The sequence below is a fragment of the Carcharhinus amblyrhynchos genome, chromosome 8 (assembly GCF_965287045.1).
Source record: "Carcharhinus amblyrhynchos chromosome 8, sCarAmb.v2.hapA, whole genome shotgun sequence".
NCBI classification, from domain to species: domain Eukaryota; kingdom Metazoa; phylum Chordata; class Chondrichthyes; order Carcharhiniformes; family Carcharhinidae; genus Carcharhinus; species Carcharhinus amblyrhynchos.
Window position 1 is genome coordinate 50,651,902 of NC_137331.1, and position 19,845 is coordinate 50,671,746.

A 19,845-nucleotide genomic window follows, 5' to 3' on the forward strand; every position below is an offset into this window, starting at 1 on the left:
GACAAATAACAAAGTGATAGTCAAAGGATGAACTGGAGAAGGTATCAAGATACCATGACTGAAAATTCACTTGGAGAATTCGGAGAATCGGATCACCCTCATGTTTGTGTGGCGTGTGGTGGTGATGGGGGATGGGTAGGCGGACACCTGTTATTTTAGTGGTAGGGGCAGGATGCCCCTCTTTCCTGAAAGGATGGTGGTGCTCCCTTATCAGTGGGGTGGGTCACCATGTCCGAAGTCGGGGGAGGGGAGCCTCTCTTTCCACGTGGAAATCGAGGTATGCTTTAAAAATGGCACCCCGATCTTGGTGAAGGCAAGCTGGCTAGCGTGCCTCCTGTTATTTTTACATGCTAAAGGTGGGTGGATCCCACCTGTGAGATGCTGCTACTGCCAGCTGAAAGAGTCCAGTTTTTCCACTGGTGGCAGCACTTGGCTCTTTTTCTGGAGAATCGCAGCCATAAGGTTTTAGAGGAAAAAGCAAAAACACAAAGTACAGAAGTTGTCAACCCAGCTCAATAAGATTTAAATAAGAGCAGAATAAGGAAAAACTGAGAGATTTTAAGCTGCTCAAAGAACAAACTAGAGAAGAATATCGAGCATTCTTGCTAGAACATAAAAATATTTTTATGACATTCTTGTATCAGCAATAATAGACTTTGATTAAAGAAGGGGGTGAGTTGCTACATAGAAAGAGTTCATTGCAAACTTGCTCACTCATGGAGAGAATTTAAAAGATTTAAGTCTGGGTACTGAATAGGAAACACATCTAGATGAAGAATCAGCAACCGATTAGGGATTAGATTTGTCTGGCACATTCTTTGAAGACATCAATGATGAAAAGAATACAGATAGCAAATCTAGAGAAGCTCCATAGTTAAATTCATTGCAAATGGTTGTCAAAAACAGGAAAGAGATAAAGAACAGCATCCCCACATAAAACCTAACCAGAAAATATAAGAGAGTGTGGAAAAAAATGTGTATATTTCTTTATCCCTTGGTTCCACAATGTAATTCTGTAAAATACATTTTCCATTTGTTCCTGTAAGGTATGCCATTGACGTGTATTGTGAATAACAGATTTTAAGGATAACTATTTTGAAGGTATATTTCTGTTTTCAGGACTTTATTTTGAGTTTAAAAGCCTTTTTTCAAAACATAAGTATGACCAGACAACATGGCACCTTCCTACGTTTGTAGAAAACCTGCTTCGGCTCGATTATCTCGACAGCTGGTTACGAAGAGTCATTAAAATACAAGGACTCCTCCAGGGATCTCCAATGCATCTTCTGAAGGGTTCGGACAGAACAGGAGACAGGGAAGGATTTCAACATAATTAACTTGTTCGCCCAGCAGAGGAGAATTTAGAGTGAAACACACCATGCCAAGGCAAAGGACTCCACCAGCATGGGGGCCCTTGTCGTGGTTCCCCAAGACGACAACTTATTTAACCCGATTGAAACAGAGAGTCTGAGTTGTAATCTTCCAAGCAGTAGACTTTATTTTCCAGTACAAGAGAATAAAGCCGGGATGTCCGGAACACTCCACAGAGCCCTCGGCTTACAGTCTTTTTATGCACATTTCAGCTCCATATCTCAAGATTCTTATCTCGCTTTTACAATGCGACCTCGTTTAGCCACCATTGTTTCTGTACTGACCCCTTATTTACCTTGCTTGAGATTGGTCACCCATTGTTACATCTCTTTTCCTCTCGAAACCATGGTGGTTACATCCTTTGCCCTTATCTTTACGACTCTGCTTGTACAACAATAGTGGTTTAGCTGACTTAGGCCGAATGTGAAGAAAAACATGCTCACTTTATTCTTTCTTGCTTGTTACGATCATATATTAAGCTGGACAGCTGTATAGTACCCATTGTCTCCCCAAGTGACTGCTGTTTGCATGTGCTAATAAGTAACTGCTATACTACTTCTCTGGGTCTCCTGTTCTGATCACATTTGCTACACTTGATTATATTAGGTTACTTACTTATCAACTATACTTGATTACCCATCCCAATTCTACTTCAAGGAAGACACTCTAATACTATCCGTGATTCCATATTTCATACCCAGTTTAGGTACAATTATTCAGTACAAATTCTCTAAGTACTAACATGCTTACATATTGAGTACAAATTTCCTTACACCCTAAGCTGGCCGGTGGCTGTGGGGGCACTAATTAGAACCTAATAGTTCTGCATTGCCTGCTGATAGGCTCATTTGCTAAGGAAAATTGGACTCTAATTGGTCAAGTCCCCTTAGAATGCACGACTCAATTAGAATCACATTTTATTCAACTCCCAAATAAAATCCTGGGATTTGGATCACGGTGTGCGTTGGCAACAGATGGGAAGGTGTGGATGTTGCAATCTCCCAACGAGATTTCGGAAGGGCAATTCCAGCAACTCAGGCAGCAAAAAAGTGCTGACCATCCATTGCCAGTGCTGTCACTGATTTTCATTCCCCTGTGCAGCCTGCTCCAGGCAGCCGGAATGTGAGAGGGTACATTTGGTGGAGAGAAAGTGGTCATCCAGACAACAAAAACAGCACCTTCAAATTATATAGCACCTTAAGAGAATAAAATGTCCCAAAGCGCTTCACAGGGCCATTATAAAACAAAGTTCAGTCACATAAACAGATGTTAGGACTAATGAGCAAAGGCTTGGTCAAAGAAGTAGATTTTATACCAGAAATTAAATGAAGAAAGTGAGGGATGGAATTCCAGAGCCTGAGGCCAAGGCAGCTAAGGCATGGCCACCAATGTACGAGGCACATGAGAGACTAGAATTAGAGGAGTGCATATATGTTGCAAAATTGTGGAGCAAGAGAAGATTACAGAGAAAGGAAGGGACAAGGCCAAAGAGAGATCTGAAAACAACAGTCAGAATTTTAGAATGAAGATATTGACTGATTGGGTAGCCAATTGAAGTCAGTGAGCATGGGGATGATAGGGGAACGTGATTTGGTATAAGTTAAGACATGGGTAGCAGAGTTTTGAATGTCCTCAGTGTCCTGAAAGATAGGATGTGAGAGACCAGCCAGGAGTCTATTGGAATAGTCAAGGCTGGAGGTAACAAAGAAATAAGTGAGGGTTTCAGCAGCAGATGAGCTGAGGTAGGGATGAAGTCAGGTGATGTTACATAGGTGGAAATAGCCTTAGTGATAACACAGAGATGAGGTGGGAAGCTCATCTCAAATGTGACATCAACGTTAAGAACAGATTGGTTCGATCTCAGACAGGGAGAGAGATGGTGTCAGTAGTAAGGAAACAGAGTTTGGAGTGGGGCTGAAATTAACAACGACCTAAGTCTTTCCACTATTTAATTGGAGGAAATTTCTGGTCATCTTGCAGGAGAAGATAGTTCATAACATAAAGGAATGAACCAAGACTGGCCAAGTAGTTCTATTTTTTCCATCTTGACTCTCAGGTGATATGAGGAGGGCTTAGAGCTTGCAGAGCAGCATGGCAGCCTCTCGAATGCTGATGGGAGGCAAAAGGGTGAGTGGATAAATGCAGGAGCACCAGGATGTATCAATCATGCACAAGGCATAGTACCCATTTGCCTACAATTGGGTTTCAACATTTGGGATAGTTGGAATGACACACTAGAAAACCCACAACCCTTCACTCTTTCGATTTATCCTCTCATGCAGGTCCTGGTCAAAATGAAATAAAGATAGATGGAAAGACTGGGGGTCAGTCAGCTGGATTCTCAGAGGGTGAAAAGGTCACCACCTTGATGGATTGATATGCTGTTGACTGCGAGATCCTGCAGCTATCTCCAGTGGATTCCAGGAAAGATCCTGAGCTGTATAAGTTCAGTGCCACTGTAACCTTCAACTGATACAATGTTCAGATGGGCCAGCAACTGCCTGATTCAGACAAGGACTTGTTTTAATATGTAAATCAAGGTCCTATGTGGCTGTAGGATAAATGCTGCATGTAAAATGGGCAGAGAATATCATGACCTGACTCTCTGAGCCTTAGCAATTGATTTTTGAGATAAAGGGGTATTCTTACTGGGGGCAATTCTCCCATCCCACTTCATTACAAAAACAGCATGGCAGGCCGGGAAACTCTAGCAGAGGCTGTTTTCTGAGCTTCCCCACTGGATACCACAGCATCCGTGTTCCCTGGCAGCCAGATTTTTGGTATGGAGCTCTATAATTTATTTAAATGGCTATTAACATACAATTGTAATGTGGTGTGCAGGCCTGGGACTGAAGTTTCTGGGCCTGCTAGCCTCCTCCTCCATCATGCCAGGAGTAATTCACTCCAGCGGGGTTTAGTAAAACTCCCCATTTGCAGGGACCTGATGATCTCATCCTGCTGGAGTGAATGGGGGGCAATTGAGGCCCCACAGAGGATCAGGTGCTGGGGAGGTGGTGCCCCCTGGGTAATGCCACCTTGGCACTGCCCAAGGGGCAAAGTGCCAATGCCCAAGGGTCATCTTGGCTCTGCACCCTGGGCATAGGGCAGTGCCAAGAGGCAGGGCTGGGGTTCTGCTGCCACCCTGCATTGGACTCAGTTACAGAGGGACGGAGGTCAGTGATCAGGGCTGGCCATCAGGGTGGTGTGAGGTGGTCGTGGAAAACAGGAAATATGGGGCTGCAAGGGGAGGCGGGGAACATTGAGGCATGTTAGGGGCAGGGGGTCAAGGCTGGCCCAGGCATGTTTGAGGGCCAGCGATTGGGCTGTGGGGAGATGGGGGGATGTCGCACGGCCAGTGATGTAGGGGTCATGGGACTAGCCAGTGATTAGGCTGGTGAGCAATCAACAGACCGACAGACAGGGGCCACTGCGCAATGCGCTGATCTCCACAATTATTGGCGCATGTGCAGTGGCCTGATTAGCACTGTGCTGTCAGCCTCTCCAGTGGGGACAGGCCCTGCCCCCGGATTTTTAGAGTGATTCATGCTCATGCACTCTGCAGTGCAGAGTGTGGGAGATTCATTTGGAAACTCCCACTGAAAAAAACATTGGGATTTACTCCAGTTTTTACACAAATTTGACATTTGAATTTTTCTGGGAGAATTGTCCCCACTATGTGGAATTGTGCAACCATCATGTATGTATGCAATGTAAAGAAAACCAGTTGTTGATTTGGGACCTGGTTTGGTAAGTGTGGTTTTCCAGTCGACTAACAGTAAATAAAGGAGAAGTAACATGAGGTTGAGTAATACATGAAATAATTCCTGGGTCATGCTGTTATTTATCTAGAAATGGGGCAGAAAAAGTGTATTTTGAATTATAGGCTATGTCTGAATTGCTTGTGGCAATGACCAGCAACACTGAACCTGCGAAAATGTCTAACATGAACATTAAAAAAATGATAGCGGTCATGATATTACCCGGAATAGTCTTGACTTTGGTTTATAAATCTGTGCATTGGAGCCTAATAGCAGGACCTAAACTGATGTTCCTGTGTAATCCTGAGAAAATCCTGGTTTGTCAGAGATTCCATCATTTGGATAAGACGTTAAATTGGGGTTCTGTCCGCTTGTTCAGATTGATATCAAATCTATCATGGGATACTTGGAAAGATTAGAGCAAATTAACCTATCTTCATTTCAATTAACATCACCTCAGAAGGCTCATATATCTATTCAAGCGCAGAATGATTGGTTATTTTAAGGACTTTGAATCCTTTTCTGATGCGTTTTTTAAGTTGGCTATGATGATTAACTTGCTGAGTGGCAGTCTGGAGACTTATTCAACCAACACACCTCTTCCATACATTGTATTTGAGAACACCCGAAACTCAGTCAATGAACCCTTTATGGAATTGCTACTTGGTAATCTCCATTGGGTTTGCACACACCATGACAGAAAAAAAATTATTAAATGGGCATTTACATGTTGAAGCATGAAACAAGTTTTACAAACAAGTTTTCCTGGGTTAATGCTAATAGATTTGCAAATCATAGACACCACACAAATAAAATGGTAGTCACTAACTTGAAGTTGCCTTGTTAAATCCTACATTATATAGGATTATAAACTCAACAGCGAAAGAAAACCTCTGAGTTCTTTAAGAGTTAAAGGAATTTATCACAGGCGCTCAGAATAATAGCTGAATTCAATCCATTATCATGCTTACTCTGAAAATTTTAATGTATTGTACCTGTTGGTTCAGCAGCTGTATTGATTGAATACTGGACTTCAATCTGTTATGCATGTCTTCAATAGTTGCTAGTTTTTCCGCGATATGGCTCTTCTGTTCATGCCTAAATGCAAAAGGTAAAGAAACAATTCACTGTCCTTTGTGAATACAGCACATTGGGGATTTTGTTTCCTTCAAATTTGTCTGGAAAGAATGTTTTTGAAAATGTGATTTACTGCCAGCTCTACAGACAAGGACTGGCAGCAAAACTGCCTCCTGCAGGCTATCAGGTTTCTTACCGGTTACAGAAATCATCTCTTAGCTTGTTATTTATCATCACTTCATTTTCTACAGGGAGGGTGGAGCACAGAATTTTCTTTTCTCTGCAGATTTGACTAATGTAACTGTTGAGTGATTAAGACAAACAGAGGCTGCTGTTCTCAATTAGTTCTTACAGGAGTAAAACAGTGCCTTTGTATGTTGGGAAATTTGAAAACTGTTGAAAGATTTTTAGTTTCCGACATGGGCAATATTAAACAGAAGGAAAAACAGAATATGCTGAAAATACTCAGCAGGCCTGACAGCATCTGTTGAGAGAAGAGGAGGACAAATGAGCTGGATTTTGTTCCAGTGATGTGTCCCTCCCCCAGCACAAGTTGGAGAAGCAGCAGAAACAACTTGTCACTTCTGAGGGAGAGGCTGGATTCAAATCAATGCCCGCCAGGCACTTCACCGGTCAGTGTCAGGCTTCGATGAGATCAAGCCCCCAGTGGGTCAGCTCCTGAGAGCTTCTGGTCAATCAGAACATGTTCATTTTGTTTATCTCTGCACAAATGCTGCCATACCTGCTGAGCATTTCCAGCATTTGCTATTTTTAAATTAGATTTCCAGCATTTGCAGTATTTCGCTTTAGGAATACTAAACAGATGTCTTACCTAGATCACATAATGTTATCTTCTTGAACTTATGTGTTATGCTTAATTTAACCAAGTTAACAAAATGTTAGCAACAGCAATATAATGTCCCTAATGTATAGTAAGACATTTTCAGCATCAACAAAAGTGGAGAAATGAAAATTGTGACAGTTGGGACACAAGATAACAAGCACTGTTGAACAGGAAGGCTTTGGAAGCATTAAAGCAGGTAGCTACATAGTTTGAGCTATGCAGGAGGTTCCAGATAGGGGGATGGGTGGCTGAGTGTATGAAGTGGAAGGGAATAAGGTGAAAATGATGAAGTAATCTCTCTTCCTCATTACGTACTTGTTTTTGCACTTTTGTTGCCTTTTACTCATAGCGTTAGATAATTTTGTTGGATTGTCCTCCATTTTTACTGTTTCAGCATTTTATCCCTTTGCAAATATGTTGCTTCATTATTCACAGTGTTTTCTGGTTTTGAAATTCCACGACTCAAAGTAGAGAGGATAGGTTTTCCTTTGAGTTTCCAAATATACTTCAAAATTAAGTCAAGGAATAGGCTTATTGAAATTATGGGCAGGAATTATAATTCAAAAATTTGGACTGACCCATGATCTGGCACTGCAGATCACCTTTGCCAAAGATTGGCAGGTGGTGGATATTACTTAACCTGCAAGATCATAGCTTTAAAATGAATCTCTTCAGGGATGGATGAATCACCAGCTAACCTCACAAACTGGCTAAATTATCTTTCACTGAAGCATTACAGATAAACATTTTCATTTGTTCAATATGATATGGCATGATGTTGGGGATGGAATTTAATGTCCACCCCCTTGGTGATTTTGGTGGTGAGGGGTCATTTAAAAAGATGGTGGGTGGGAGCGCACTGCCTTCTTGCCTCTGGCCTGATTAAAATCTATGGGTGAAATTTCTCACAATGGTGTGTGCTGACAGTACAGGCTTGTGTAGTAACACAAGTACAATGTGCATCCATAAGCCAAAATAAGCCTTTGAGCCCCTCAAGGAAAGATTTGCATTTATACACTGCCTTTCACAATCTCAGGCATCGCAAAGCTCTTCACAGCCAATGACATATTTTGGAATTGTAGTCACTGCTCTAATATAGGAAACAGTCAATTTATGCACAGAAATTTGCCTAATTTCAGTCTCTCTAGCACCACTCAATAATCATGGCTGATTTGTATTTCAAATTTATTTAGCCACCTTTATTCCATATCCCTTGATACTAGCACTGAACAAGAATCTATTATAGATTCATAGAATTCCTACAATGCGCAAGGAGGCCATTTGGCTCATCAAGCCTGCACGGACAACAATCTTACCCAGGCCTTATCCCCGTAATCCCACAATTTTAACTTGCTAATCCTCTGACACTAAGGGTTAATTTAGCATGACCAATCAACCTAACCCGCACATCTTTGGATTGTGGAAGGAAATAGGAGCACCTGGAGGAAACCCATGCAGACAAAGGGAGAATGTGCAAACTCCACACAGTCACCCAAGACCGGAATTGAACCCAGGTCCCTGGTGCTGAGAGGCCACCGTGCTGCCCACAGTTCCAGTCATAAGAATATTAGTGGATCTCCTATTAACACTGGTTTGGGCAGTTGATTTCACCAGTCTTTTGTGAGTGTGCGCTTCATGATTTCACTCCTAAAAAGTCTAATTTTAAGGTTATGGCCTCTTCTGGGTTCCCCAGTTGGAGCAAGTAGTTTCTCTGTAGCTGCCTGATCAACTTCTTGTAAACACTGGTTAGATCATTCCTCAGCGTTCTAAATACAAGTGAACACAAGTCAAGTTACCCTTTCTTCACAACTTAAGTGCTTGATATCATTCTGGTGAATCTGTTGTACCCCTCCCAAAGCCAATATATCTTTTCTGGGATGCAGTGCCCAGAAAAATAAGTAGTACTCCAGATGAGATCTGCTCAAAACTCCACACAACTTAAGCGTAACTTCCTCCCATTTGGATTGTAGCCCCCTTGAGAATAAAGGCCCACATTCTATTAGCATTTTTGATTGCTTTTTGTAGCTACCCAAGCCATTGGGTATTGTTACTGACTCTGAGCTGAAAGTATCCAGTCCCCACTGATTAGTTCTGCGATAGGCTCACAGGAATGTGCTGAGGTTCTGAATGGAAAAAATGCATTCACTGAGCTGTTGCATGGTTCGTAGCAGTTTGCTGAATATCGTTATCAGCGGCCTTGGAAAAGACAACAGGCCTCTTCTCTCGGTGACAGATGCATGGATTCTGAAACAATTTACGAAATGGAGTAAAGAGGAGAAAAAATTGATTGCACATGGATTTATTGAAGCATGGCTATCTTAAAAAAGTACCATGATGACTCTTGCAGGCAAGAATTATGTATGATTCATTGGTAAATTTATATTTAGTATATTGTTCAAAATATTGGACATTCTCACAAAATTGACTTTGATGCATAAAACAGAGTTCAGAGGTGACTTGTTGCATGATACACAGGGTTTTATGCAGAATTGACATGTCCCTCTGCAAAAGGTAAATTGAGATTTGGCTTTCTAATGTGAAAGGTTGTACATAATACGATATAGCAGAATGCCTAACTTTAACTTGTCACAGAACTAGTAGAGAAAAGTAGAAAACCAGCAATCTTAAGTTAATTAGAAGTTTGGAGAAATTTTTCCCTTAAAGTGCATCAGAGCTGTTTAGTAACTCATTTCAAATTGGCTATAAGTATTTCTAAGCTTACATCGGGAAGTTATACGGATAAGAGTGGATAGATGAACAAATACAGTTGGTTAAGATGATTCCTGCACTGCCAGGGTCAAAATATATCATTGTGGAAAAGAGGATCAAATAACTAAGGTAATAATATACTATTTACATTCTAGAACTTAAAAAAAGAGTCACATAATGGGCAGGAAGAAGTTTAACAGACTGCTTAGGAATTGAATCTGTGTTTAGTCACTTCTCTCAGTAGATCGGAGGTCAGTCTATATAATTGGACAAATTGGTTTGGACAAGGAATGAACTTGATGGCCCAAGAGAAATTTTCTATTCTGTTTTGTCCTAAATACTTAAGTTTCAAAAAGATTTAATTACTATTAGTACATGCAATGTATAGCTACTGAAAAATGATATAGCTATTTGAAAAGTTACAAAACACATGTATAATTGTAATATATGCATTATAATTTTCAAAGAATCAGTGCTGCTTTATACCATCTAATATTTTAAAGTGAATTGTTTAACCGGCAGACAACATATTGATTGCCACTTACATAAACATTCAGTATTGCGACACTAAAAAGCCCAAAGTGCTGCAGGCAGTTAAAAAAATGTTAATGCAATAAAACACACAGAAACACTTCCTTTTGTAGCATGCTTTAGTTTGGCTGAGATACAGCAGATGGTAATATCTCTGCATTTTGGAAGTTGCTAAGGCCAGTGAACTAGTGTGTAAATAAAAACTGTACAGTGATTGTTAGCATACCAAAAAAACAGAGGCCCAGAACATTTTTTCTGGCTTCCTGCCAAAAATATCAAGACAAATGCTGTTTCACTTAGCCAGATTCAGCCCTGAGCTATCATTTTTAATAAGTACACTTGTATTAGAAACAGCTCCTTGAAAAAAATTCTGGTAATAGAGTATCAATGTCTGTATGGAAAAAATGTGCTTTATCAGTCAGCCATGTTTCCGAACATTGTAGAATTTTGTTTAGAAGTTTTTGTAACCCATACTGAGAAGCTGAGAACTTAATGACATTAAGTAATAACTATTCTAGGATAATAAGCACTGACAGCTCTCTTTCTAGCTCTCTCTCTCCATATATTTTATATATATAACACAGACACAAAGTTTAAAAAAGTGCTTACCAACTTGTATTGGTGGTTCAATTAGACAAAAAATTATTGAGCATGTTATTGTTGCTGTCTCTAAATGAGGTAGGGAAAGTGGCAACAATCTTCTTTCCTGAGCAGTTTATAAGGCATTATAGCTTATGTTGGTAGACCCATTGATTAGCAACTATCGATGCCTCAAATGACTAGAAAAGTCACAGATAACAGATACTTTGCATTTAGAAATATTCTCATGAAGTTTTTATTCATTTGTAGGCATTGTCTGCCCAAGTTACCTATTATGTTGTTCTCAACAAGACAACATAGTGATGATTTCCCTTAAAGCACAAGATGATCAAAACGGTTGGATTAGACAGGCATTCATATTGCTAATATTGGCCCAGATAGTCCTCTCCTAAGTCCTTAAATGTTCCCCAGTTTTCAGTGCAGAGATAAAATGAGAAGCCTGTATGATGGCTTTCTGCCTCCACTCTGCTGTCCCAAAATGTCCTGGTTCTGTTGAGCTACACTAATCCCCAAAGAGACATTGCACTTAAAATGACATCTTTAGTGTTAGTAACTAGCCTTCCTTGATGGGTCACATGTCAACTGTTATCTTTCTCCATTAAAAGTGGGCTCTGAGGTTTGAAAGACAATCTGAGTTGCACATTGTTGTTAAATAACAGATACACGGTCAGTTCAGCTGAAGATCCCTTTGCATTACTTGATTGATGAAGAGAAAGAAGAGGATGATGAATGGGACACTCATCTGAACGTTGGTGCCAGTGATCACAGTAAGTGGCTGGTCCCTACTTGATGTCCCCTATTGTCTAGATTTACTGTTCCTGTACAATGTATATGGATCTTACTGTAGGACATTACCTTTGGAAGCTGGGGTTCAAGCAGATAGATAGCATGGAAGTTATTCATCTTTTTCAAATAGATTTTGAGCTATACTCCAGGTCTCTTATGCTGCTATCAGCATCAGTCAAGTTGATAACAGCATTGAAATGTTTTGCCTTAGGAGGGGGCTTTCCAGGAGCCCAAAAGGCACAGTTAACATTAACTGCTCAATTATGGTCTAATGCTTTGTGATTCACCAATAAATTGTTTGCCAGATTTGGCTAGTACATTAGATTTTTCAAGGCTGAGAACTTGGGCTTTTCCAAATGAAGACCAATTTCAATTTGATCAATTATTCCTGCACTATTTTATAAAGGAGCACCCCATACATGAATCAGAAGGTTATCTGCTTGGTGAGTTCATGTGACCATTGACATGCTAAGGTTGCCTGGCAGCACACATAATGGGCGAGAGTTTTACTCAAAATGCATTCATTCAGGAAGTTACAATAGGGTCTGATTTATTCATTTTGAGGCAGTGTCATTATTAATGTAATGCAGACATGCAGTGAATGAATCATAGAATGATTAGAGCACAGTGGAGGCCATTTGGCCCATCATGTCCACGTTGGCTTTTTGCATTCACCTGCCCTTTCCGTGTAGCCCTCCAGACTTTAATAGATGATTATTCAAATCCCTTTTAAAAGCCCAAATCGTACTTGCCTCTATCACACTTAGGCTCTTAATTCAAAATTCTAACCTCACTGCTTGAAAAAGATTTTCCTCGTGTTGCTATTGGTTCTTTTGCCAATCACTTTAAATCGGTGTCTCTTGTTTCTCAGCTCTTCTGCCAAAGTTTCTCCTTATCTACTCTGTCTGGACCCCTCATGATTTTGAATACTTTTATCCAAACTCCTCTCAACCTTCTCTTTTTTAAGAAGAACAACCCAAGCTGCTCAATCTGCTTATCTGAAGTCTCTCATCCCTACAACCTTTCGCATAAATCTTAACTGCACCTTTCTTTACACGTCTTCACATTTTACCAAAAGTGTGCTTCCCAGAACTGGATGCAATACTCTATAACAGAATTATAGACATTCATCATAACTTTCGTCATTTTGCACTCTCTTGGTATGAAGTTCAGGATATGCTTTTTAAACCACTTTCTCAGCCATCTTGCAATCTTCGAAGATTTGTGTCCCTCCGGACCTGATCTTCTTTAGAATTGAATCCTTTGTTTTCTATGGGTCTTTCTTGGTTCTTCCTACCAAAATATGCTACTTCATACTTCTCATTAAATTTAATTTGCCATGTTCCTGCCCATCTTGTATGATTCAGGCTTATTGCTTGTTGAATTAGAAGGAGCTCTAAGTTGGGTCTTGGTTCTCATTAATATTAATTGAGTGGCATCACTCCAAATAATATTAAGAAATGACTGACGGCATTGAATATTGCAAAGGCTATGCGCCCTGACAGCATTCCAGCAATATTACTGAATATTTGTGCATCACAACTAGCTGCACCCATAGCCAAGCTGCTCCAGTCCAGCTACAACACTGGCATCTACCCAGCAATGTGGAAAATTGTCCAGCTATGTCATGTCCACAAAAGGAAGGACAAATCCAACCCAGCCAATTCCCACCCCATCAGTCTACTCTTAACCATCAGCAAAGTGATGGAAAGTATAATTGACAGTGCAATCAAATGTCACTTACTCAGCAATAATCTGCTCACTGAGGCAAGGTTTAGGTTGTGCCAGACCACTCAGCATCTGTTTTCATTATATTCTTGATCCAAACATGATAAAAGAGCTGAATTCAAGGAATGGGGTGAAAGTGACTGCCTTCCACATCAAGGCAGCATTCAACAGAGTGTTCGACAGGAGCCCGAGCAAAATTGGAGTACCTGGTACAAAGGAAGATGGTTATGGTTGTTGGATATCAATCATCTCAGGCCCAGGACATTGCTGCAGGAGTTAGAGTCATAGAGGTTTACCGGATGGGCCAGCTTGTTCGTGCCGCCCCTTTTTTTAACCTCTAAGCTAGTCCCAATTGCCTAAGTTTGGCCCATGTCCCTCTGTATCCACCTTACGCACGTAATTGTCAAAATGCTTTTTAAAAGACAAAATTGTACCTGCCTCTACTACCTCTGGCAGCTTGTTCCAGACACTCACCACCCTCTGTGTGAAAAAATTGCTCCTCTGGACACTTTTGTATCTCTGCCCTCTCACCTTAAACCTATGCCTTCTAGTTTTAGACTCCCCTGCCTTTGGGAAAAGATATTGACTATCTAGCTGATCTATGCCCCTTATTATTTTGTAGACCTCTGTAAGATCACCCCTAAGCCTCCTACACTCCAGAGAAAAAAGTCCCAGTCTGTTCAGCCTCTCCTTATAACTCAAACCCTCAAGTCCCCAGTAGCATCCTAGTAAATTTTTTCTGCACTCTTTCTAGTTTAATAATATCCTTTCTATAATAGTAATAGTAATAATACATCAGAACTGTATAATGTTTCAAGTGTGGCCTTACCAATGTCTTGTACAACTTCAACAAGATGTCCCAACTCCCGTATTCAATGTTCTGACCAATGAAGCCAAGCATGCTGAATGCCTTCTTCACCACTCTGTCCACTTGTGACTCCACTTTCAAGGAGCTATGACCTGTATACCCTTAGATCTCTTTGTTCTATAACTCTCCCCAACGCCCTACCATTAACTGAGTAAGCCCTGCTCTGATTCAATCTACCAAAATGCATCACTTCGCATTTATCTAAATTAAACGCCATTTGCCATTCGTCAGCCCATTAATTGATCAAGATCTCGTTGCAATCCAAGGCATGGTTTCTCAAGTTGGTGTCCTAGGCTCAACCATCTTCATTATCAATGACCTTCCATCGCTAGATCAGAGGAAGTGAGGTTTTTGCTGATGATTGCACAATGTTCAGTATCATCCGCAATTCTTCAAATACTGAAGAAGTCCACGTCCATACGCAGCCAGACCTGGATAATATTCAAGCTTGGGCTGATAAATGGCAAGCAACATTCATGCCAACCAAGTATCAGGCCATCACCAACAAGACAGAATCAAACCATCTCCTCTTCACATTCAATGTTATTATTATCACTGTATCATCTCCTATCAACACTTTGGGGGCTACCATTGGCTAAAAACGGAACTAAACTAAATATGATGGATCCAAGAGCAGGTCAGGGGCTGGGAGAGAGTATCTCATCTTCTGAGTCCCCAACCCCTATGCATTGTCTACACAGTACAAGTCAGGAGTGTGATGAAATATTTTCCATTTGCCTGGATGACTGCAGCTCCAACAAGTCTCAAGAAGCTCAACATCATCCTGGGCAAAGCAGCCCGCTTGATTGGCACCCCATCCATCATCTTAGACATTTATTCCCCCCAGCACAGATGCACGGTGGCAGCAGTGTGTACAACCTACAAGATGTACTGCAGCAACTCACCAAGGCTCTTTCAACAGCACTTTCCAAAAACCATGACCTCTACCACCTGGAAGGAAATGGGCAGTAGATGTATGGGAACACCACCACCTGCAAATCCGCCTCCAAGTCACACAACATTGATTGGGAAATATACTGCCGTTCCAATTTTCCAGAACTCCCTTCTTAACAGTGCTGTGAGTATACCATCTGCAACAGCTCATGAAGGCAGCTCACTGCACTGTCACAAGGACACTTAGGAATGGGCAACAAATGCTAGCCTAGCCAGTGGCACCCACATCATGTGAATGATTTTTTAAAACCTGTCGTGTCGACTTAACTCCTAAAGGCAGCTTTCCCATTTGAACGATACGATTTTTAAAAAAAATAATTTGACAAGGTGAACACATGTAAAAAGCAGTGAGGTTAAAGTCCAACAGGTTTATTTGGAATCACGAGCTTTTGGAGCACTGCTTCTTCATCAGGAAGACAATCAGGATGAGAGCAGGGACTTAGCTTCTGATTCCAGTCAAGCTAACACAACAGCTGAACCAAACCTTCGCAGTCTTGCTTAAAAATGCAGATCTGGGTCGGATGACGTGACTGTGACCTGACCTGCATTTAAGCTGCACGTCTGAGTGTTGAATGAAGCTCTATCAGGACAAACCTGTTGAAAGCTGAATTGATGACCAGAAGAGGGCTAGGCTTTACATGATGTAACACAATTGAAAGACCGCATATAATCTGATATGATAAAAGCATAGGAAATATCTGTCCTTTGGCTTTGTTGAAATATGCGTATATCCCAATCTAAGACCGCGATTCTCCCGAATTGAGATTAAGTGCCCTACACCAGTAGGAAACCTGGAGGGTTTCCCAGGTTAGCAGATGGTAATTTATGCATAGTGGACAGCCCGCCAATTAGATCTGCTGTTCCAAGACTGGACCCCATCTCCACACTTGGAGACGTCCACCCCAGCCCCCCCAACCAAAAACATAATGGTGGTCCCACATGATCAAAGAGCATCACCAACCTCTCGCCAAAGAGGGGCATTCTTCCTCTCCCCACCCATGAATAACAGATGACCAACCCCGTATTACGCAGGTATGAGGGTGACCTGGCCTGACCCCCATGACTCAATTCCCCTCTCCCCTCAGCCATCTTTCCCCCTCAGATCCCCCACAGAGGCTCCTTCAGGCCATGTAGCATGGCAGTTCCTACAGTGCACTATCCCTGTATCCTGGCACTGGCACACTGGCCTGGCACCTTGGGCCCCATGGGAGATCGAGGAAGTAGGACCAATGGCCATTTGCCCCTCAGCTGCTGCCAGGTTGCAAAAGAACATTCCTTCAAGGATCCTGGGGATTGGGTAGTCTTGGGCTGGGTGTTGACCCCACCACTCTCCTCTGGGATGGGGACGGCCCCTTCTAGCCCTGGCAGACCTGAAGATCACCTTTGGCATAATGATTTCAGGCAGTCCTATGGATCAATTTCTACATTTCTGCCTGTCAGCTGTGAAAATTCTGAATTGGCCAGGTCATATTAACCTCCTCTTTGAAATGGTTTACAAAACAGGGAGTGAAACCATAGACTGCCAATTAGGATTACAGCTCTGTCAACATTGCGGTCAGGGTCAATAGATGGGGTCCTTGAGCTGCAATCAACCAGAAATGGAAATAACAACAAACACAGGTGGCTGGAGAATGATAGAAATCCACTGAGCTGGCAGCTAAATCTTTTACGAGGCACTACACATTGAATTTGTTACTGATCACAGGGTCCACATGCAATGGAAAGGTTTTCAACAATTTCAGCCTTTTGGGAAGCCTCAGCAACTTCAAATCAAAGTTGCGGGCATACATTGAGTCCCCAGCTAGGCAGATTGACATCTCCCTTCTGTCAAAGGACTTCAAGGCGATCTGCTCTCACCTGTAGCTTCTGACAGGGAGAAAGGAAAATCTCTGATGCAGAATGAAGTGCTTAATAATTCAAAATCCTGCCAAATGACCGGGGGACATGGAGATAAGAGTGACCTGCTCATTTCAGAATTTGCACAGCTGACAGACAGGTAGGAATTTAGATATTGATCATAAGGCTGCCTGGGGTGATCTTCAGATCTGTCAGGGCTAGAAGAGGCAGTCCAGCCATGACACCCACATCCCAGTGGAGAGTAATGAGGTCAACACCTTGCCCCCAGCCCGAGCCCACCTAACCCTCTTGACCACTGAGGGACCCTTCTCTGTGTCCTGACAGCAGCAGAGGGACAAATGGCCACTGGATCCAGTGCCAGGCCAACATGTCAGTGCCAGCATGTCGGGGTGGTGCACTATTGGTTTTGCCAAGGCGTGTGTCCTGAAGGGAGGCTGAACTGAGGGTCTGGGGAGGGGGGAACAGGGCCTGCGTGAGGGGTCAGATAAATCTCGTGTCTGTGCGGTGTGGAGGCAAAGATGCCTCTTATTGTTGAGGGGTTGGTGGTGCTTTCTCAACTCTTGGGGTCCAACACATCAGGTCCATGCTTCTGAGGACATAAACAAAAGCCCACTCGGTCTAGATCCCGTTGGGGAGGCAGGTGAATAGTGAGGGCTATTTGAATCGAACTTCAAGCCTATTAATTGTATCAAAAGTACTGAATTTGAATACGTATTGGGCAACGTGGCCTGGGAGTCTCACAACAGGTTGGGAAACTGGCGCAGAACATGCTTTTCTGTTGGCTCCTGATTCTTTGGGCCATAATGACACTTGCCGGGAGCCAGCAAACCGCCCCGGCCCGGCCCCAAGTTTCTTTTGGCACTTAAGTACAGTGGGTACTGAATGTTATGGCAAAAATTAAAACAGGAAACAGTATTTTTTTGACCCAAAAACTAGGAGATTGTGTTTAAAAGGAGTCAAGTCCTTATTTGATTTAACTGGTTGGTTCAGGGCTGTTTGAGAAGGCATGCTCAGTGACCTCTGCAGCTGCATTTCATCTCTTGTAATAACAACCACCAAATAGAATGCAATATCCTTTGTGAAATAATGTTTTACTGAAAAAGTTTTTTTTTATTTAAGAGGGCATGATAAAATGAGATCTAAATGAATAACCTTTTGTTCAGAGATAAGAAAATGAGTAAACACATTTTCTCTTGTGGAGAGTGAAACAAGGATCAGCAAATTTCATTAGCATGGTGAAATCAACATATAAACAGTTGCATGGTCTTTCAAGAATATGCTTACTAAAATTAAATTAAACTTATTCTGGGAGGACTCAAAGACTACATTGCATTAAGACTTTGGGATTGTCTCCAGGAGAGAAGGCTCCCAGGGAATTTATTTGAAGGAGAAATTGTTGACAAGTCCTTGTAACTAACTAATATTTCTTACTATGTTGGAATCTCCCCCCACCAACAAACATCCCTTTCAAGCTAAAATCTTTGTCACATGTGGAAGCAAGTTCAAATAGAGAAGAAATTTACACAGATAATTTAAATCATAGGCTAGTAAGCTAGATTTGACTGTTCAATGCAACAGGAAAGCCCCTTTTCAGAAACAAGAGCCAGCTGGAGCCTAATTCAACTCCACGTAAAATGCAAAAACAGTAGACTGCAAATGATAATTCAGCTGGTCTGTAAGCAGCTGTCACACAGATGTTTGAGGGAAGAATATTTTTGACAAAAAGGAAGAAAATAACTTACATACAAGAAATGGAAACATTTTTATCCAGTACTATATGATGAGGCATTAAGGATGAGAAAATAAATCAAAACCACAGAAAAAGTTGGACAAGCCTACTTCATTTGATTGGCTTTTCAACAACATAGTTATCAGGACCAAGTTCAGAAGCAGCTCTCTATTTAATAAATCAAACTCTGTCCAGAGAACCTTGCTACTGAAAACAGCAGTTTTAAGGCCCATAACTACCAAATAATCTAGTTAACTCATTCCATCCACTCTGATCCAGATATATTCTGAAAGATCAGTAGCAAATGAAGGCCAATCAGTTAACTTCTGTTTAGAGTGTAAGGAGGCTGCTCTTCTGCAGACATCAAGGATTGATTTTTCAATTAAGAATATCTAATTTTCATGTGAAAAGAAAGTGTTTCTGACCATAAAAATGGGTTGATAACCATTGTATTGGGTATCTGTGTATTTTTTTAAATTTTCCGGTTGGATTTTAATTGTGATAAGAAGCACATCTGGTTTGTGTGTACGTGCTTGTAAATGCATAACAATACACTCATGTTATTTATGGAATTTTCTGTCATTTTCACCTACTGAATACTGTTTCCTTTATCTTTCCACACACATTAGATGTTGCACTTTTTTGGTTCATTTCTACTATTACTTATTCTAAATCAGGCTTGGCATGGGCTGGGGGTGGGGGGGGCGGGGGCGGGGATTTCCATTTTCTTCTCACTTAAGGGGCTGATGAGCAAATTTTGGCAAGAAAAGGTTTGGCACAACATTAAACTGAAGTTGAAAGAGAAGTTGTGATATTAAGTAAAAGCCCTGCTGAGCAAAATTAAAGCAGTGTCAAAAAAAAATGGTTAAGTTTAAAAATAACTAATTGATAAAAATGACCAGAGCATGAGGGGATCGGAGTGTGTGTGCCAGGCACACTCGCAGTCTCGGGGTGCGCACTCAATTACCCTCAGCCACCATGCGAGTGCATGAAATTATGTGTTGGTGTGTGGTGGGCCGGGTGAGTGAGAAAC

At 41.6% G+C, this 19,845-nt stretch overlaps 1 protein-coding gene across 1 annotated transcript in view; it reads right to left on the minus strand.

The window, feature by feature from the left end:
• LOC145346371 (uncharacterized) overlaps positions 1-19,845 on the minus strand; it is a 186,621-nt gene that overhangs the window by 11,934 nt on the left and 154,842 nt on the right. Inside the window, exon 14 of the mRNA XM_080193530.1 lies at positions 6,125-6,227. Coding sequence (XP_080049656.1) covers positions 6,125-6,227 — 103 coding nt within the window. The remainder of the gene's footprint in view (positions 1-6,124; positions 6,228-19,845) is intronic.